Source organism: Lycorma delicatula, chromosome 2, assembly GCF_047948215.1.
Source record: "Lycorma delicatula isolate Av1 chromosome 2, ASM4794821v1, whole genome shotgun sequence".
NCBI lineage: Eukaryota > Metazoa > Arthropoda > Insecta > Hemiptera > Fulgoridae > Lycorma > Lycorma delicatula.
The window spans coordinates 202215969-202238438 of NC_134456.1; the positions used below are offsets into that span (position 1 = coordinate 202215969).

Consider the following 22470-nt stretch of genomic DNA (forward strand, 5'->3'; position numbering starts at 1 on the left):
TTTATTGTTATTTTTATCCTGTGGTAGGCTTATTAAATTTATTCAGTCTAAATTTTCATTACCCTACATCATTGTAGAAATGTTTTTTCTTAATCGACATATTAGTCAGAATAACGTTGATGTTTTCCTTTCAATTTAATTTATTTTTATTACTTTTTTGTATAATCTATTATTTATAATATATTATTTATAATCTATTTATTATTTTTTTTGTGTAATTATTATTTTTGGTATATTTAATTTGCCTCTTTCCCTCACTGTTTGTTACGTAGGATCTTCTTCCCATCCAAACCCTGAGAAATTTTCTTATTTCATAACTTCGTAGATTATATTCTTTGCTTTTGATGAGTCTTTGCATTCCATTATCCATTCCATGCATGTATTATTTTCAAACCTTTCAGTCACCCGAACTTTCTATATTTTCTTTTGAACTTATTTTGTAATATCTTCGCTCTTTATTTATTTTATAATTTACACATTGTCCTACATATTAAACGATTAATGGATTCAAACACAACACTTTTTTCTGATCTTATTTAATTTCGTTTAATAATTATTATTGTATAATTATATTATTTGAAATGTGGTCAATACGAGCTAAGTGGCCTGTTTCCAGATCAAATAAAACGTTAAGAAATATTTTAATCATAATAGTAACAAATTAATTTTCTTCTACAGTTTTTACTTTCCTGGCATTATAGCTCTACAGCTATGCTGCAAGAAGGAAAGTAAGGTAATCAGATAAAAAATGGGGTATAAGTTTTTTTGCGTTTCTTGATGTTATGACCCAGGGACCCCATAAAACAAAGAAAAGTGGGAGATAATGTTCGTACATAACTATGCATATGCGTTGGCGTGTGTGAAGCTTAATAACTTTTGACTGAATGAACCGATTTTGATGAGAGTTTTTACAAAGGCTTGTGTATATGGAGTAATTTTTTAATTAAATTTTGGGGACAATATCTCTACTGGGCGTTTGGGGGTCAATTTTCTCAAAATTTTATAAACATAACCCCACTTTATATTAAGTTCAGTATTTTCATGCATGCTTGTAATACCATTGTTAAAAAAAGTTTACCCCAAATTTCCCCCTTACCCAAAAATCGAAAAAGCTATCTTTTTATTTATTTAATATTTTTTAACTGAAGTTTTGTTAATGTCTTCCTTTTTCTTTCTTTTTCCTGTTTAGCTTCCGGTAACTACCGTTTAGATAATTCTTGAGAGGATGAAAGAGGATGATATGTATGAGTGTAAATGAAGTGTAGTCTTGTACATTCTCAGTTCGACCATTCCTGAGACGTGTGGTTAATTGAAACCCAACCAGCAAAGAACACCGGTAATCCACGATCTAGTATTCAAATCCGTGTAAAAATAACTGACTTAACTAGGACTTGAACGCTGTAACTCTCGACTTCCAAATCAGCTGATTTGGGAAGACGCGTTAACCACTAGACAAACCCGGTGGGTCTGTTAATGTCTTCCTAGGCATAGTAGAAGTGTAAGCGACCCCAAAAAATACTTTGGAAACAATATTGGGATGGGGGAGCTGATTAAAATTTAAAAATATAGATTTTTAGAATTTTATAAAACTTTTTTTGGGTTTATTTAAATTTTTAATGGTACTGTAAGTATAAATAATAAACAAAACAAAAATCTTAGGTAACTTTTTCATGTATCATTATTTTATCACTACATATGAATAAATAATCCAATGCCAGGAAAGTATTATAACTTTGTTGGCAGATTTTAAAAATTTTATTTCAATTAATTTCTTTCGGTATTACACACTTACTCCATTTTCTTTATTTAAGAACTGTAATTTTTTTTTATATACTATTCTCCTTTCTTTTTCTGCTAGTTTTTCTTTATCTTAATTTCGACCGTATCTCTGCAATACTTTACTTCTTTTTGTAATTAGTAGACCTATGTTACAACTAAAAATAAACTGCTACGTTAAATAGGTATTAAAAGAAAACTATAAAAGGAAACGCTCAAAACTCATTAAAAAAATGTATAATAAGATGTGGTTTTCAATTATTGCAAAACCATTATCAGTATAAATAAAGGAATTAATTAAACATAAATAAATTTAAAAAATTCCGTTTGATATTTATAGAATAAAACAAAGAAGGAAAAATGAAGTTACTTAGATTTGGACAACACAAGTTGACAGAACAAGGTCGGTTTACCATTCGTCTGTGTCACTTAAACCCATCTGTACTGATCATCATTCCCTTATATAAATTAGGAAAACGCAAGGTTTTTCTCAAAAAATTAAAATAAGCAATATTTAGCATCGTAGAAACATCTGTTTTATGTTGTTTTTTTTATATTTATTGTTTTTATATCAATTTTTACTTTCTTGTACGAGGTACAAAGAAGTAAATCGCGAAAAATTTCGGTTTTCAGATTTCAACGGAAATATCTATTTTGACCATCCCTGAATCCATTTTGACTAGTTTCGGCGTGATGTCTGAACGTACGTACGTATTATCTCACATAACTAAAAAACGATTAGGATAGAATGTTGAAGTTTTGGATTTGGGACTGTTAACATCTAGTTGTGCACCCCCTTTTGACTGCAATCGAATAGACCAAAAGGGTCTAAAAAAGTCCCAAAATTTTTCTTAACTGCAGTAATAAGCCCTCATTGACAGATTTTCAACGATATATCATAAGTAGTACTTTACTCATTTTCATTGATTCCAGAGTTATAGCCCAATAAAATTTTAATTAATGAATTATTTGGATCTTACTAGGGGAATAATTACAGTTCTTAGGTTCGAATGCGACTTCATTTCCTTTTTTTTTAACTTTTTTCTTTAATTTAAATATATTGATCTATTAATAATTATTAACCTCTGATTGTAAAAAAATCTTTACAATAATAAATATAATCCAATAAAAAAAAAAACAACGAAAAAATGTAATAAAGAATATAAATATATAAAAAATATATGTAGTTTTATAGGCGTACAAGGAAGTTATGTGGTGTCCACATCAGATTTTTAATTTTTCCCTTTTATATTTAATCACACATTGTCGGGTTCGAGCTTTTTTATCAAGATCCCTGGATGTTCTTCTTATACTCCTTAAAAAAAACTTATCACACTTTTCTTAATGCAATCTTAAAGAATTACAGAGGATACTGTTTATAATAAGAATATTTCTAAATGATAGCTATTGAAACAAATTTAGGTTGAAACAAATACCAAATCATTTAGGCTGAAATTATTTGTAGCATAAAAATAAAACTTACCTAAAGTATTTTTAAATGTTTTATCCCTCTCACGTATTTACGACACAATCATAGCAATAAACTAACTGGTATAATCTTAAGATTTGAATCATATAAAAATTTTTAACACTTTGAGATTACGAAATTAACAAATTACATTTTTTTAAATTTTATTCCCGTTGTGTGGAGTTAGATTACATTTTTTTGAATTTTTTTGTTTCTTGTCATAACTGATAAAGATGTCCATTATTTTGATTTCTGAGGGAGAAATTTCGAGGGGAATCGAATAAAAAAATCCCTCGATATTTCAGTCTTTGATACCTTCGAGAGTCAGAAATGGATCTTTAAGGAATGACACCTCTTTTCGTGGAGATAATAAAAATTTATATTTTCTTGTAAATTCTGGATGATGGGAAGGAAGAAACTTACTGTTCTTTTCTGTGTGTTTTTTCATTATGTTGTTGAAAAAATTTGGGATATTTACTTTCTTCTTTTGTTTTCCGTTACCTCTTGCAAACACTTTTCTTGTTCTTTTGATCCAAGCCTCCTTCTTATTATGCTACTATTTTGGAGACTGCATCTTCTCGGTTATAGTCACAGTTAATGGCTTTGAACAAAACCATTCTTTTTGGTTCTTCTATATTATTTAATTATTTTTTTTATGAAAAAGTATTTTAACACCAAACAGGAGTTTAACAGAAAAGAATTTTAACACCAAAGAGCAGATCGATCTGGCTGACGGCTCTGAGAACTTGGAATTCTCGGAAAAATTCCGACAAAAGGGATCTGGAAATTTCTCTCTTCTACGCACCAAATGCCAAAGGCATCCTTCTATACGCCAAAAATGTCTAAGAGTATTGTACCACCCCCAGAGAAGTCGTACTCTTAATTATCTTTTATTTTTGCCTAAACGTTTTTGGAACTGAGCAGCATCGCAGAGGTACCAACAGAATCGATTAATTTTTTTTAAATGGTTCAAATGATGGCTGATAGAAATAAAATGGTATGTTATAATTTCTCTACTTGGTTAAGTGCAAAGATGTGTGAACATATCTATCTGTAGTTTAAATCTGTGGAAGAAATTGATTTGAAAAACAAACGTTGACCAGTAACAATACTTCATTTTGGATAACACAACTTTGTTTTTTTACGTCTATTTATAAATAAGTCATCCTCAAGTTTAGGCTATTTATATTGTCAATTAACTTATTAACAGTCATGTTTTTCTATTTGCAATTTTACTCAAATATTATTCTTTTTCTATAACTACAGTTAACCAATTAACTACAGGTTAATGTCACTAATACTGTTTCGAAATATTTTTATCTATTATAAAATTAAAATAAATTTAAAAATTCTCAAAAGCGTTTGTTTGGTTGGTGCTATTTGTTAACTGACAAAAGTTATGTAGGATCAATATTATAGCAGAATATATTATATTCACTGAATCATGAGAAATATCAATGGACTAATGACTACAATAGCTTTGAATCAGAATTACGAATATTCTTTAAGAAAGAAACCAGCTGGATATAATTTAAGAACCTATAAGAAATGTGTAAGGTAGATATATGATATTAGTTAGGTAATTTTGAATTTTCGAGATGTTTCAAGATTACTTTTATGACAAAGATGGTTTTATATATAAAACACATAAAGACCTGATAATTTATTCATTTCATAAAAAAAAATGTTGAATTCGTGTTTCTTTGAAAGCACAATCGTCTACCGTTTTATGTGAAATAACAGTGACGACATCAGAAAAAATGAATGCATTCGGTCGACGATGAAAGCTGCTGAAATATGGTGAGGAATGTGAATGCGGGTCTAGGGATTTACATGGAGTTAGAGGTGTTTATGAGTAGAAAGGAAATAATTCTATTAGTGGGAGAGGCTGGACAGGCGTGACCAATGGAACGTCTTGTCAACGTGGACCTGCGGTTGTGGACCACCTCCTGTGTGGGCGGCGACCGTCACCGATACAGCTGTTAGCCGATACTCGGCATACGGTACGACCGGAGAAGCTGGGGCATCTATCTTATTTCATAGCATGACCAGAACCGGTAATTTGCAACAAATATTCCCACATAATTATGTACCTTACCACCAAACCCATTTTATAAGATTTCATCAAAGAAAAGAATTCTCTAGTATAAAAAGTAATGATAGAAATACAGTACAATTATTCTAATGGAACAGACTCAGTAGGTGCGTGTACATGGTGCACACGGGATAACTAAATTATATAGACTGTGTGTAACCTATAATTTGTATTAAATGAGTTCAAATATAGCTGTGTACTGCTATGAATATAAAGATTTTTCTTTAGAATCACCATCTATTCAGAAACGTTGTAGATTATTACGCTGTGCTTTAGTGAACGGGGATAAAAGTGTATTTTTATAAACCTCAGAAAACTATGTATAAACTATAAGCTAATTAAACCAAATAAAAAGTAAATGATTTGCTTCAATAAACAAAAATAACGAATACAGATATTTCAAAAACTTATCTCTTACAAAATCATCTAACAAGAACTATCAGCCTTTTAAATAATCTACAAAATAGAAATGAAATTCATTACACAAAGTATCTTTACGAATATATATTTCTTCACGAGATTTCCTTGTACGATATACTTATAATGTTCCTATTCCTCACAATTTCTTTTTTATTTTTAATATTTTATTCAGTTCGGTGTAATACAATACATTTGTAAATCACATCAGATAAGGGAAGTGTTCTATTCTGCAGCTAATAAAACGAATTTCTCTTGCTTGGAAGGATCAAAGAAAACCACGTATGAACCTCGATCAGAGCAGCATTATAATATACAAAATTATTAAATAAAGAAGACTAGTTTTCTAAGTACATATAAATGTGTAAAAATAATAATTGTTAATTAATAGAAGTTAAAATAAGTGAGATAATAAGAACAAAAAATTATAGCATTATAAAAATCAATTTTTGAAAAATCAAAAAAAGAATAATATTTACGCCAAGTTCGTTATATGGGGGTTTATAAAATACACATAAAACGCAGATGGAAATTCAGGAAAATCTGATTAGTTTTATTTGAAACTTCATCGAATTATTGTTATTTTTATAAAAGAATATCTTTTAATTTAAAATAAATTAAAAGTCGGAAAGCCTTTTAAAAAGTTAGGTAATTAAATAAAAATTGTATCGGAACATAATAAGGCTGTTTCTACCAGGCCAAGGTCCTAGCATTCTGGACTTTGTGTTATGCGAAAATAATACGAAATTTTCGGAGGATTAATTTAAAAAAATTTATATCTCAGTATGTATTTCTCGCATGAAAATTTTAATATTCAAAATTTATTAAATATCACAAATCTGTCATCATAATTTTTATATACAGACGTTAAATATTATATTGTCAAGCATTCAGGAAAATAAGAGACGTTTAAATCCAATAATCTCAATAATTGTTTTTATAAACTAAGCGCAACACACACACATACACACACACACACACACACAAAGGTAGAAGTTATTTTTTTAAAGAAAACGCCAGTCTTGTTTCATATTTATCGCTACTCAAATTATTTGTTAAAAGACAATCGATTCTTAATTCTTGTATGTTTATATATATTTAAAAATGTTAAATCCTAAGAAAATATTTAATTACTTTTTTCTTTTATTGTCTACCTACATAAGAAAACAATACTACTGTTAATGATTTATATTCAGTTGTGTGTAGAAGTATTTCTTAAATTAATTTTAAAAGAACAATGTAGGCTGTTGCATTTACAGTGTATTGTCCATAGAAAGAAATAATAAATCACTTTTTAACTCCCGAAGATACGGTATAAAAAATGTATAATATTAAATAAGTTTTTAAAGTAAATAAATGTTACTCTTTAGTTACTATTTTTATTTTATATTTTTTGTTTTGTTATAATTTTGGTTGGGCGTTTTAATATAACAAAAAAAATCTCTTAATAAATTACTAAAAGATTAAAGTGTTTCGTCAAAAATAAATATTAATTGAAAAACTTACCAATCTTCCGGCTTCATTATTATGTAGAGTAATTCTAGACTGAATATCTCCTTGACTTTTTTCTCTTGAATCTAGAAATTTTTTCGAAAATTCAATTCCAAAATCTAGGTTATGAGAACAGCCTCCCCATTTCCACCTTTTTGCTGGAGTCTGATTACCAGAGGATATTCGGGACCGAGGTTGACATCCACAAGCTAAGAGACGTCCACTACTGCATGCCTTTGCAACACTAGCAGCCACTCCAGCGGCTGCTACGGCGTATGAAAATGCAGATTCCCTGTAGCCTAAAATAGAAATTAATGTTTAAACTTTTTTCTTAGGTCAAATTATTATTTATATATACGTTTTATATATATATATATATATATATATAAAACTTATTTATATGTATATACTTATTAATAACTTATGTATATATAACTTATTCAAAACAGTTTTTGGCAAACGTTAATTGAGCCTTGTAGTTTTAAAACAGTAAACTAAAAGTTTCCTTATTAAAAAAAAAATGTTGTAAACAAATTAAGAAGAAATAAAAATCTTTTCTACTTGCTGCTGAAATATTTACAACATTAATAACAATTAACATTAAGAGAAAATTTATATTAATAAGGTAGTTGGTCCGTAGTTTCCAGTAAAATTATGATCTATAACGAATTTGAAAATATTTTCCCCAAAGAAAAATATGCATAAGTTATTATAAAAAGTAATTTATAATTATAAAAAATTTGGTGAAATAAGTTATCAGATTTCTGTATTTACTTTTTTAAGTACGCTACTTTTGATTTCAGACAACCAAAAATAATCGACACATGAAAATACAAAATAAATAAAATTCCCAAATCATACGTTGTAGCTACAATCCCACAGTATTCTATTACTATTATTTTATACAAAAAAAAAATGTTAAAAAATCTCAATTAATTATTAATTAACTAAATAAAGATGTCTGAAAGATGTAAACAAGAGCAAGGCTTATTTTGCTTAAGAGCACTCGTAACCGATAAGGGGTAAAAAAAATCGTTTTTTGGAATTTCTTTTTAGTTTATTTTTCAATATTTTCTGAGTCATTTGATATAAAATTCAAAAGATTGATGAGAAACACGTAACCGAGGTGGAAAAAAGAGTTCAAGAAATGTAGAAAAAAGCAAGATAGACAAGCAGAAATAAAAAGCTAAAGCTAGAAGATGAGGAAGCTAACACTGATGACCTAGATTATGAAGCTGGGTAGTTTTAAAACAGGTAACTTTTAAAAACTTCTTTATGTAATCTGTAAATCCCGTTTTCCAAAAATCATATTTTTCTATATTTATGACCCGTTTTCGAAATTTATGACTTTAGGAACCGTTGAAGATAACTTGAATTTTTTTTTGTCATTATTCTATATGTATATATCTTTCAATACATCTACAATTATTAAAATATGTGAACAATTATTCGTTAAAAAAATAATAATTTCTAAAAAAATTTATTATTAATTTTTATTTCATTAGGGAAGTAGTTTATAGTTATAATTCTAGATGCATCTAGATGCATTTAGAATACAAAGTATCAAGAAAAAATTTCAAGCCTGTAATAAAATTAATAGTTCCTGGGATAATGGGTCTTCAATATAGATAAAATTAACATAGCAAAGGATAGGCAGTTACGAGAGTCTTAAAAAAATAAGGTGTAAACAAAATAAGATACCGCTTCCTTATTATACCTCTCTAAGGTATACCATCAATACCTCTCAAAGATACAGATGATTTATCTCTAAGATATATCCTCATATACGTTAAGAATACTACTGTATAAGTAATGATTAAACTGAACTTATGTGAACTACCCTCAGATTTAAAAATAATCAAATCAAAGGTAGCAGAAGGCGGTAATGTAACGATTACCGTACAATCAGTCTGGCATCATAAACACAGAAAACAGTCCAGTATAGTTTGCAGACAAACAGAATATGTTTTGAGGGAAAGGTCTGGTACATGAAACTCAAGAAGATAATGACCCGGAGAAAGACTTTTCTGGTCCTTAAACTTATCTTTAAGTGGGAGTCTGAATAAAAATTTAAACGGCATTTTTAGGAGAAGGCATTTTATAATGGAAAATGGAATAATAATATTTAACGTTTTAAGAAAAATCAGTCTGTGATTTAGGAAAAAAATTGTATTTATTTATAATCTGTACAAAAATCATGTAATATGAACGTTTGAAGAAAAGCAAGCTCTGGTTTCAGAAAGAAGTAAGAAAAGGATATATAAATACATCCTAAGCATATGTATAAAAGAAGCTTTATAAAAATTAAAAAATAAATTTTAGAACTGATAAACTATCAGTGTAGATAAAATAAGGATCTTACTATTCACTAAACGTCGTTATTTTGACGGAAACAAAAAATGAATTAAAAAATGTTTTTGATCTACTGCTACGAAAAAAGTTTAGTTTAAATACAAACGGCGATGAAATTTAACGAAAAGGAGATTAATGAAAAATTAAATATTAATATTAACAATTATAATTTAGTCAAGAGTAGCGGGATTTTTTTTTTAATTTAAGTCATGAAATTATAAAGATTAAGCAAATTATGGAAGAGATCAAAATTAAGTTGCCTCAAGAATGGAGAGCTTTCAAATAGAAAACAAAAAACTATTATTACTTTATGTTGATCTAAAGATTAGAAAGATATTTGTAGACATAGTCTTGTGAGTTTGTAAGGGCTTTGTAGTAGCGCAGCATGGACAACAGGAAAAGGAATGAAATATGGTGCCTTTGAAATATGGTGTTATGTTGAAAACTGGGTAAATTGATTAAGTACGAAATGAACAAGCAGGTCTTAACTCGAGTAGAACAGAAAATAAATTTTTACTAAATTAAAGAGATGAACTATCTTTTGAAGGCCGTATGGTAAGACATCGAAATCTTATTTAATCGATAACAAAGAGGTGCGAAAAAGAGTACGTACGCTTGAGTAAGACAACAGATTAGAATGTATAAAACAGATATTTACAATACTTACGATCCATAAATAAGTTGAAGTTAAAAGATAAGCACAGAACACAAAGTAATGGATAGCAGCAACAAATCTTTCAAATAACAGATGACCCAAAATTGAGCTTCTATTCGGAATATAGTTAATAATTATAAGGTAAAAATGTTTTCGAGTGACGAATAGTTCTAAAATTGGAAATTGTGTTTGCTTATCTTTTAATCTCCCATTTTCTTTAATTTTAAAATATATAAATATAAATATTCCGTAACCACAATAGTGATAAAAATTATTCTTTCTCTACTACAAAAAAAAAAAATCATAAATACACATAATATTTTAATTATTTTACCCGTTATAAATTCAATACGATAAGATTAGCAACCTTAACCAATTGTCCGCAAAGGCTTCTATTTATTTTCATCTTTCTCTATTCTTGATTGGTATTCAGGCACACATGCACACACGCGTATAAATAAATTTATTTATTCTACGATTAAGTAATCATACGTATTTTAATTGCATCATTTTATGTTCATTATATACGAGTAAATTACTTACTATTCACCGAATATTAAGAAATAAGAAAAGTTTATAACCACACTCCAACCATCTTCATATTTTTTTTATGATGATTAATAAATTTTATAGTATGTGAAAATCATCTAGTCTGATAGCGATTCAAACCCAGATTTTTTTTAATAGATTATAATCAGAATATAGCCTATTTATTATAAGGTTTGCACTTCAAGAAATATTATTAGAAAAAGGATAGGATAGAATCGTTAGAAATACTCTTATAGAGAAAAATAAAATATTTAGAAAGAGTAAGAAAAGAGGAGACTCTTAAGAAAATACAAAGAGGAAATAATTTTGATTAACGTAATCATGAATAAAAAGAAAGAGCTAGTTAAGACAAATACTGAGAAAGTTAATTTTAATCGAAGATTATTATTAACGAACAGAAAAAGAGCGAAGGTGATTTATGAGAAGCAAAAATAAATATAAAGTTCGTATATGATAGGAAAGAAAAGCGTGGGTATTTCAACATCAAGAGAAAGGTGTAGAATAGAGCATTCTTTGATGTTATACATTTTTTATCCTGTAAAAAATTTAAGTGTTAGGGATGTGTTAGTAAGCAGCGAAGCTCATGAAATATCAGCCAACTATGAACCATTTGATTACGTTGAAAATTTCAGTTGATTTACCTACACCTATAATGGTCGATAACATCTACAAATTTTTAAATTTTAAATATCAGTGAAAGTGTGTTTTTAGCGCGGAAGGAATAAAAGACAAGAAGGGAAAATTTTGTATAGAAAAACTTTAAAAATGTGCTTAAACATATATGTGTTTAGCCCATATACAAAATTATTAATTAATTTTTAATCTTTTTATCGCGTCAATAATTTATTTTTATTTCTAAAAGTAGTAAACAGTTTAAATTGCACATTTATTTATTATAAAATAAGTTGCAACGCATTTAATAACTTAATAATACAACAGGATAGCAATATCAACAGATATTACTCTGGTATTAGTAAATTACATGTAATAAAAGGAAATGCCGTGTGCACGCTAGTCTTGAAATAACATGGCGACAATGTAATGTGTTATTACTATTATTTTATTATTATCATTGACAACTTGTAACTAATGGTATAATACACCACTCCTTGTTATAACACTATTTTACTTAGATAATTTTTTTTTAAGAAGATCGATATTCAATCTAGATTATTTGTTTTATTTTTCTATTTTTTTTTAATGTTATCTTTTTATAACGTTCTAATAGAAATGAGTTCCTATTGTAAAACCAATGAAAGACCTACATCTATTCAATACCTTATTCAACGAATATGATCTTTTATAGTGCTTATCAGGTCTAATGTAGGCGCCCTATGTACATCCATTATTAAGGTTAAAAATCTTGTTTTACATAGTACTAATAAAAAACAAAACAAAAATATTTTTATAAATTAAAATTATTATTTTTTAATAACAAAAAAATGTAACTAAATATTTGTTTATTTATGTATATTTTACTTTATTTAAATAAATTAAACATCCAATATCATCAGACCTCATATACAACCCGTAATTAATGCATAATTGTTAGGATGTAAGGTCATAGAATAAAATAAACTACATAACGATGGTAAAAGTAATTTTGGTCTCTCTTCTCTGACCCACCTAAATTGAAATTTTAATTCGGGCTAAGTTAAAAATTATTTGTTTTATTTTTTTATATTGTTCATAATTAATAAACTTTATTCTAGTATAACCGGGATCAGTTTTGCTATGATGTAATAATTATTGTTTAACTATCGGAATTATCAACTAGTTTTATATTTTAAGTAGCATTTTACAATTTTACTTTCTATTTTATTACAATAATAATTTACCATAGTTCTTTATTTATTTTGATCAGGTAAGAATATATTAAATCTAATTTAGAGTTTATTAAATAAGAAGTTGTGTTTTAACATTGGCTGAACTTTCAACAATCAGTTTTGACAAACAATTCTTCTTTTTCTTTTAATTCATATTACACTGGTTAAACTACTGTACAGCTCAGTTTGTTAATTCAGCATAAAATGAGAAAGGTTTACTGTTCACAGAACTACGAGTTTAAAAGTTCAAACACGGCTTGTTTTCCCTAGGTTTAGTTTGTAGATAAGGAAATTTAATAAAGAAGATAATGGAAAATCACATCATATTATATTCCTTCTACTATATCTGGTACGGATAACTTTATATTCTGTAAACATGTCTACCGCTTTCGCAAGTGATTTTTTTTTCTCGTTTTTTAGTATCCTAACAGTTGAGGTTAGGATACTAATAGATGGACAGTTTTTATAAGATCCACAACTAACATAAGAAACTTCACAAAGAGTACATAAAATGTTTTTTTTTCAAACTAAAATATAGGCTGCCTTGCCATTATTATTAAGTTGGATGTAAAAAACAATCTTTATTCCTGATAGAAAGAAGCAAACATAAACTCGTATGTTCATCAGGATATCTATAGCCTCGTAGATTACGAAAGGATTGATGGATTTTGCAATTAAAAAGAACTACAAAGAGTGGATTTTATTTATATTTTATACGACAATGCTTCAAGAGACTTAGAAAAAATAAATAAACTAGTTTTTTTTTTTAAGAAAAAATGTTTTTCATAAAAAAACTAGTTGAAATCTAAAAATATTATTGATAAAATTAGCGATTTGTATTTTTATTAAATATACGTACAAAATATCGTAAAATATGATATTTATTTAAAAAAAAGATTTTAAGAAAAGTACCAGAGGACAGTTCTAATAAGTATTTTTTTGTTAGAATTAAAATTGAACAATAAGTAAATAAGCTAAATTTAGAATGAACATTAAGAAGTTACAGACCCAGTGGTTTGTAACTCAAAAGTTAACAACGAAAAGAAATGAAATTGAAGAAGACTTCGTAAAGCTGGTTTATAAAACCGGTATATCAAGTCAAATCAAATTAATGAGAATATTGTTTCTCATTAATCTTGAAAGATCGCTGATATTGTTATCCAATAAATTGACTTCCGTATAATTTTGATATCGATCGAAACGATTTTGATGTCGCTGACTGGTCAGAGGGATTTCTTGCCTAACGGTTCGTAATTTAAAATCATTAAATATGAGGTTATTGCTTATATGTTAAACATTTTTCGCAATGTTTTTGTTTGATAACGTTCAAGTATGTCAACATTGGAATTGATTTCTGTACCTCACAATTCAAGCCCCTAAGTCCAAATTGGTTTCAAGATGGATTTATAAATCAGTAATTAATTTTCTACTGAGAGCCGACATCTGTGTCCTATTAGACAATACATGTTTTTAAATTTCAGGTTTAACTGCATTCGCTTATATTTTACTCAAGTAAGGCACGTCAAAATGAAAACCTAAATATTTACATTCTTGGGAACTTGAAATTGGAATATTAAAGATAGAAACAGTTGGGCAGTTTTCCTTTCGAAGGGTGAATGTGTCGTGCTTCGACTTTGTTTCATTTATCTTTATTTTGCTACTTGTAAGTCAGGATTCGAGAAGAGTGAGATAATCTTGAATATAGTGAGATGCAGTAGCTGGATTTTCATGGACAGCAAGAATTTCAGTACGGTCAGCAAACGTTCCAACGGTTGTATCTGCCATAACTGAGAAGTTGGTAGTAAACAGAACATATAAAATGGGTCCGAAAACGCTTCCTGAGGTACCCCTGATTTTATTAGAAACAAATCTGTTAAAACTTCTTAATGTTTAACTTGAAAATCTCTATATTCTAGATAAGATTTCAGCAATAAATAGAAAACATGCGGGCGGTAACACCTTTTTTAATTTATAGAGCAACCCTACGTGCCAAACTTTGTCAAAAGCTTGACTGACATCGAGGAAACCCGCTGGACATAGTTTTTATTGTGTAGAGTATGATTTATAAGGTTAACAATTCTGTTGCTTGCTCCACAGTAGCATGTTTCTCCCTAAACCCAAATTGGTGATTTGGAATTTGATCATTTACGAACTGCTTCATTCTTTTTAAAAATAACTTTCCAAACATTTTAGAAAGCACTGGAAGCAGGCTGATAGGCCTATAAAATTTAACATCTGTTGGTTCTTTACCGGGTTTTGATATAACAATTATTTATGAACTTTTCCACGGACCAGACCAGAAAAATTACCAATTCGAATAACAGCATTAAAAATAAGAATGAATAAAAGTATAGCGCTTGTCGCTTGTCATTCAACCTTGTATTTTCCTCCGAAAAGTCTTGAAATCGTCGTTTACTGGTAAATTTTTTAAACAGAGTGGGAGATCGAGCAGTGGAAGAACGTCAAAAGATATCGTAAGCACAACAGTTATATGATCTGACAACAAGTCAAATGTGATTCAACATGTAAATAGTTTTCAGAAATACCTTTGAAACTGAAAAAATCCAGAAGATCTGGAATGTTATTAAGATCTGTAGGCCAGTCGGTTGGTTCTCCAGAAGACAAACAGTCCAAATTATTGCTAGTCATTGATCTGAAAAGTCGCCTGCCTTTTGGTGTTTTTAGTCACGATCCTCAGTGCAGGTGCTTAGAATTCCAATCTTCATCACAGATGAATCTCGGACCCAAAGGATCTAACGAATGATGTGAACTGATCCGCCTTCATACCATGCCTTGGTGGGAAATAAACGGAAGAGACAGAAAATTCTGATCGTTCATCGCGAACAACCACACGGTAGTGGGTTGTAAAAAGTCCTTTTTATTTTCAAGCGATATAACGCGAGAAAAATACTTTAAATAATAACAGCAATACCGCCGTGGGCAATCCCTGATGGGTGACTGGTGCGTACATTGTATACCCATGAAACTTGTCAAAATTTCTATCGGTAAACCTTGTTTCAGATATAAGCATTATGTCTATCTTATTAATATTTAAAAAAGCTTCTAATTCTAGTTTCTTATCAGACAACCCGTTAGCATTCCAGATTGGTAGTCTGAAATAGTTGTTCATTTTTTCTCAGGACGATTCACGAATAGTCCAATCATTCTATCGATCATATTTTCAAGCATTTGCTCATATCTTTTAAATATATGGTTCTCGACATTCATGACCTCATGAAAATTTTGGTCATCAATAGTTTTTTGATCATAGAGAACACTCATTTTAACCTTTTCAGCGAAGGTAGCATCGGAAATATTCAGCCTATTATTATATTCTTTATTATCGTTATCACTAACATTACTACTTTTATAACTATGAAAATCATAGTTACTCGAGTTAGTTATATGTACATCTCCTCTTTTAGCAATCAGATTGTTATTACTAACATTAGTATAACTATTATCAGTAGAATTATTAGTTGGAACTCTTGAAGATAGGGCGGGTTTGGTAGAATAGACCTTGGTTTTATACTGTTGATAAATTTTACAACCTTTGTAACTCGCTAGGTGTTGATCGCCGAAGTTGACTCAGGAAGCTGGAGCCTGTAGTCTCTAGAACAGACTATTTTAGCATGATGTACATCACATTCTACACAACGGTGCGGGCGATTGCATAGATTTTTGGTATGCCCTAAGCGTTATCAACGTTTGCATTGGACCACGTCTTTTTTAACATACGGAGCTTTAAAGCTTATAGTAGTATAGTTGAGAGATCTCACGTCAAAAATTTCTTTATTATTAGATTTTGGCTCCAAATTTACGAAATAAAGTGACAGAGGTTCCTTCGTTTGACAATGTAGAACGTTAGTAACGTTTCTAACCTAGTGGCCTAACTTCGTCAATTCATCAGTGATTACTGATTTATTTTGAAGTAATGCATGCCTCGAATGCATTTTTTTCCACAGGAATTTCATCGTTTTGCCAATTGGAATTTTTGTTTTGTATGCGTAATAGTGGTATTTCTTGGCAGTTTTTCTCACTAAAATCCGTAATATTACATTCACTCTCTGCTCCTGAAAAGTCACTCATATTGTCGATAATGTCGTCTCTAATTAACTTACGCCGCGCCGATTTCCGAGGGTCCCTGTCAGAACACTTTAGAAGCCCACTTATTCAATTACCTTATAGGTTAGGGTTTATATGAGATAATAAGTTATTGTTTACATGCGATGATTCTTCGTTGCTAGGAGTTGCGCGGAAGGTTATGTCGCTTATTCAAAAACGACACCGAGTAAAAATATTCCTTCTTGACACAATACTAAGGCAATAATACAAAATATAGATAATATATGTACACCACCACCATAAATTCAGTAATTAAAACATACATAAATTTTAAGAAGTATTTTTTAATGAAATTTTAAATTAAGATAATATCATTAACATAAAATTATATTTTACTTATATCTTCTTATGAAACTTGTGTTGTTACTGTGGAAGAATTTTATTCAGATTGCTGCATAGGGTTTTTATTTAGATCACGTTGGGAATAGTTAGATGAGTTACCTTAGTGATTACAAAAACGAATTGGTCTAGAAAGGATCAAAGAAAACTATAGGAAATACTTCATCTGAGCAACAGCACAAAATAAGTTTTGATAAATACTGAAAGTTGTTAACAAAATTTAAGTACATTTGTATTCGTTAAATGAGATGTTAAATTAAAGCTTTGTTTATATTATTTAAAAATATATCAACAAAGTAAAATTCAATTTTTTTATGGAAATCTCAATTTATTTTTAAATAAATTAATGAAAATACTCTTTTTGGTAAGCAATTTATTAAAAATGACTGCCGACGAATAATAATGTTCCCATAGTTTAAAAAGAAACTTATACTTGGATAAGATTTCTCACAGACCGGAATGTAAAGTTATCTAACTATAATATAATTATGTTGTTTTTGTATTTTGATTATTTAATGTGTTTAAAAGTATTTAAGGAAATCGAACGTTTAAGAGAAAAATACATATCTGAACTAAATAAACGCGTGAACCACGTAGCGGTAAATCTATTAGACAACAGTAGGGATTATTAGACGTCTAAAAAGGCGACACGTGTTGGACCTGGGTTATGCTGCGTAGCGATGGATCTACCTTTTACGACTATAGAATTTTACCTTTCAGTACTAAAATATCAATTGTAACTGTTAAGCTAGTTTGTTATGTTAGATTCAAATTTTCATTTTTTATAATACTTTTATATATTTGCTGCGAGTGAGAATACAGCCGCCGACTTGAATTATTTGAGGATTATTGATATATTGAGAACTACTGCGGTGTGGTCAATCGTGCTCTTGACTGATATTAAATTATGAAACGTTCTACTGTCTGTCTGTGTTGAATTTACTTTTTTACATCACTGTTTTTGTTGAATTCCTTTCATTTCCTACTGTAATCTGTTTTTTTTTTCATTGTGATTATGTGTTTTGTTATTACGCTTGTGTTTTTAAGTACTCGTTGAGAAGAGAAGTAATGTGTGTATTGATGTCGGTATTTCACGAGGAGTATTTCAGGGTACTCTTCATTTGTCTATCTGTGCACTTATAGTTTCGATTGTAAATAAATATGAAACCGATTGTAAATAAAGTATAGCGAAAAAAAATAAATATATAAAAAGAAAAAAATATTTAAGATATAAATAAATTCGAAGAAGGAAAAAAAGGTTTTATTTGCTTAAGGCTTTATATAAATCTTATTATAGTAAAATGTAGGGTTACAAATTACCTGATAAATATATTGTGCTGTATGGGATGTTTAATTTTTTATCTCCTTATAAATCTCTGTCATAATCTCTTTAAACAGTATTAAAAACAGATATAAATCAATATAGCAGCTATAACGTTTATAAAATATTATCTTAAACAATAGAATAACCACGTAATCGGTTTTAGAATAATTATTATACTGCACGTTACATTTATTAATCTACGTTCTGTGTAGGAATGTATCGGTATTTTAAACCTTCAATTCAATTGTAGATTAGTTTTAGAATATAAATATGGATAGAGAAGCTGAGACGTGTAACTGTGAAAAGCTCTTTAACGACTGTGGATAATGAATTATTTAATACAATACTATATCAGTGGGTTTAATCCATTAATGTTTATATTCGTGATTGAAATATAATCCAATATGTCTTTATAGTTGAACACGTAAAAAAGTAAAGCAATCAGATGTGGATACTGTAGCTTTCTTAATTTATTTACTAATTAAAGCAGTATAATACATAAACAAACAAAATTATACTCAATTTTTTGTAGCTGATAATGTAGAGCGAAACATGACTAATTCTTTATACTAACTTGGCTAAATATAGAGTGAGTGGCTTAATTTGTTTTTAATAGAATCATATTATTACATCTTAAAATTTATATTATCAAATAAAATCTGATTTATATTTTAAAATGCCAAAATAATAGGAATGACCACACACATCGAAAATTTCCAAGGATTTTTTTTTAATGAGTTATTAAAGGTGTCCGATCACGTAACCAAAATTGGATATGGTAGCATTGTTTAAAGATATCTTTTTAAATTTACTAATTATAGGGTTAAATTTTAAAAAGGTGAAAAAGCTGTCTTTTTATCTGACATCTGTCACAATGAATGAATGACTGAATAAAGAAAATTGGTTTGGGGCACGCTATATATTTAATTGTTGAATATAAATATCCTATTATGTATTATATTTTGAAATGAAATAACAAAAACAAAATATCATATTGCTATAGCACGTACGCGGTCAGTAATATACATCTATTAACAGTCGATTGTTATTATTATCATTTTGATTAAATCCATTACGTATAATAACTGTAAGTATGTTATTGATCAGTAGGATCGTATTATCTGCTGATATTATCGTACTATCTTACTATATCTAGTAACTAATAAAATTAATTTTGTATTAAAATCGTTTTAATTATCATAATTTTTTTCTTTTTAGTAGACGATCTGTAGTAAACTGTATTTTGATTATACTTAACATGGATAAAAATTCCTTTCTTACGTTATATAAATAATGAATTTAGTCAGAAGTTGACTAAATTCTGAGATGTTGACTTCTGACTTACGTATCATCGAAACGATTGTGTTAGGAAGAAATATCCAAGAATAAATAAAAATTATTTTCTTTATTTTGCAAAAATTCTATAAATGTTTTTTTTTTTTTTTAATAAATAAATGTTAGGGGTAATTAAGTCACACACTCGCACGCGCATACCAACACCATATCTAATTATCCACTGAATTGGAAAACTATAAGGGCATTGAAACAAATAACGAAATTGCCATGCTGTACTTTTATTGAAAAATTGAAAACTCAAAAATAGTTTTAAAAAAAATATTAATTTAAGATTTAAAAATAAGATTAATATTTTTAATTAAATTTCATTAACATTACAATAAAAATATGTCGATTATTAAACAATCATCATCAGAAAATGTTGAGGAAATAATATTTTTTAAAATCAAATAAATATAAAAAATAAATAAATAAAGTATTAAATAATAATAATTTAAAAAATAAACAATCCTTATGAAATACCTTAATAATAAATTAAAATACCTTAATAAAATACCTTAAATACCTTAATACCTTAAATTAAATACCTTAATAATTAATTTAATAGCATAAATATAATGGTAGTAAAAAAATACAATCATTAATTATTATTGTTTTAGGCAATCCCAATCGAAAGTTTAAAATTAGCTTAAAAACATCTAAGCCACTGAAATATATCAATGTCATATTTTAAAAGAGAGAAATGTTTAACATTTACTGTAGCTTTTATAGTTTCATAGCTGGACATAATGAATGTATATGTTGTGTGCCAACTCTTCCTTCTATATATATATATATATACGTATATACATATATAAAATAGAATAAAAATATAAATACTTAACTACATTTATATACAATTATTATTAAATATTTGTATTTTTACTCTTTTAGAAAAATGTGTAGGTGAGAATTCTTTTTTCACCTACACATTTATTCTTTATTCTCCACCCTACCGTCCTTGAAGGCGAAGATTTTGAGAAATGATTAGATTTCAGTTAAAGATAAGGATAAAAACCATATCGATCTATTAATCTATATTTTTAATCGATTATTTAAATTACATGTGATTAAATTATAATATAATATGGTTATTATATAATAATACGCTTTAATGTTATTATTTATAATATTTAATTATTATCGATTTAATGTTACTGGCAATTTAAGTAATAAATTAAATTAATATATATTAGTGTAAAACAGCTAGAAAAACGTTTGTAGATATAGATATCATTTAGATAGCAAACGAAAATAATGAAGGAGATGAGAAAGAAATTGCAGAGCCCGAAATTGTAAAAAAAATTCTAAACGATGTAGAGGTGAAAGTTTTACGACTTTGCCTTGCCTAAATATTAAGCAGAAAAACTTATCGACGTTATAGCTTAACGATGAAATTAAAATTATTAAATAAAAAACACGGTAATAAAAATATCTGAAAGTTTTAAATCTATATAAATAATAATCTTAGCTATATGCAAATAAAGCGTAAATATTAAGTACGTTTAATTCATAAATATTTGTTTTTAATTCCGTTTAGATTAGTTTTTCAGTAATTTAAAATAGTTTGAGTCCTATTAATTATAAATTACAGGAAGTTATTATATTATAATACAAACATAAAGCTTATTTTATTTAAAAACACTAAAAGATAACTGTCAGCGTTTAAAACCAACAATATCAACAGTATGCCACATCATAAGAGTTACAATATTAATTATTTTAAAATTGGTATAAAAGCAGAAAAACAACTTGAAATATTAGAGGTTACAATGATAAAGCTGGAGGAGATTTCTATAGGTTGTAAATTTTTTCCGGATAATATCAGTGGATGATTTTTGAAAATAGAAAATTGCATTGTCGCTTGAAGATTTGAATATTATGTTTTTATAACTATTTATTGGATTTTTGGAGAATGATGATGTTACTCAGTCACTACAGAAAGAAATATATTATTGTTTACACTATCTCTCCGAAGTTTTCTTATAGCTGACATTTGTAAAGAGATACAAGAAGTAACGATCAGAATTATTTGACGTGAAAAAAGTGATTTTCACTATACAGCCAATTTCTGTTTTTAACAGTATGACTTAATGTCACCCGCATCGGTATGATTGAGTTGTTGAAATGAACAGTAATTTGGCTCAGCAAAGAATAGGAAACTTCACTCCTCGCTTTTCTTAATAATCCTGGTATGGGATGGTTGTTATTCTTAAGTATGACTTTGTAGTTTTTGGGAATAACTTGTGATCCATCACCTACAACCGTTACATATAATGAACTTAACATATAATGATGTATACATTATACATATATAATCTGTAGTTATTTTTATTAAATGTATATTTTTTTGCTGGAAAATTCAGAAAATTAATTGAACAATATTTGACGTAAAACAATAACATGCATTCCAGTATTCCAGACAGCCTTCGCTCACGTTCGGTGAAAAATAATTAACATTACTTGTTAATTTTACCAAAACTCAGATTTCTGTCCAATTATCTTTTTTTTTGTGAATGGCTTTTTCATACGAGCAACTTTTTTTGTTGTTCTGTTCGTAATAACAGTTAAAATAAAACAAATACATTTTTAATAGAGTACTTCAAAACATACGAAAAATGAAAAATAATTCTATTCAATTCGTCTTAAAATTTCGACTTTTTGAAGTCTTCCTTAATTAAGAATTAAAAAGGTTGTTGGTAGATATTTCTAATTTGA

At 28.1% G+C, this 22470-nt stretch overlaps 1 protein-coding gene across 1 annotated transcript in view; it reads right to left on the reverse strand.

The window, feature by feature from the left end:
- Wnt10 (Wnt oncogene analog 10) overlaps positions 1 to 22470 on the reverse strand; it is a 73732-nt gene that overhangs the window by 22184 nt on the left and 29078 nt on the right. Inside the window, exon 2 of the mRNA XM_075357714.1 lies at positions 7263 to 7546. Coding sequence (XP_075213829.1) covers positions 7263 to 7546 — 284 coding nt within the window. The remainder of the gene's footprint in view (positions 1 to 7262; positions 7547 to 22470) is intronic.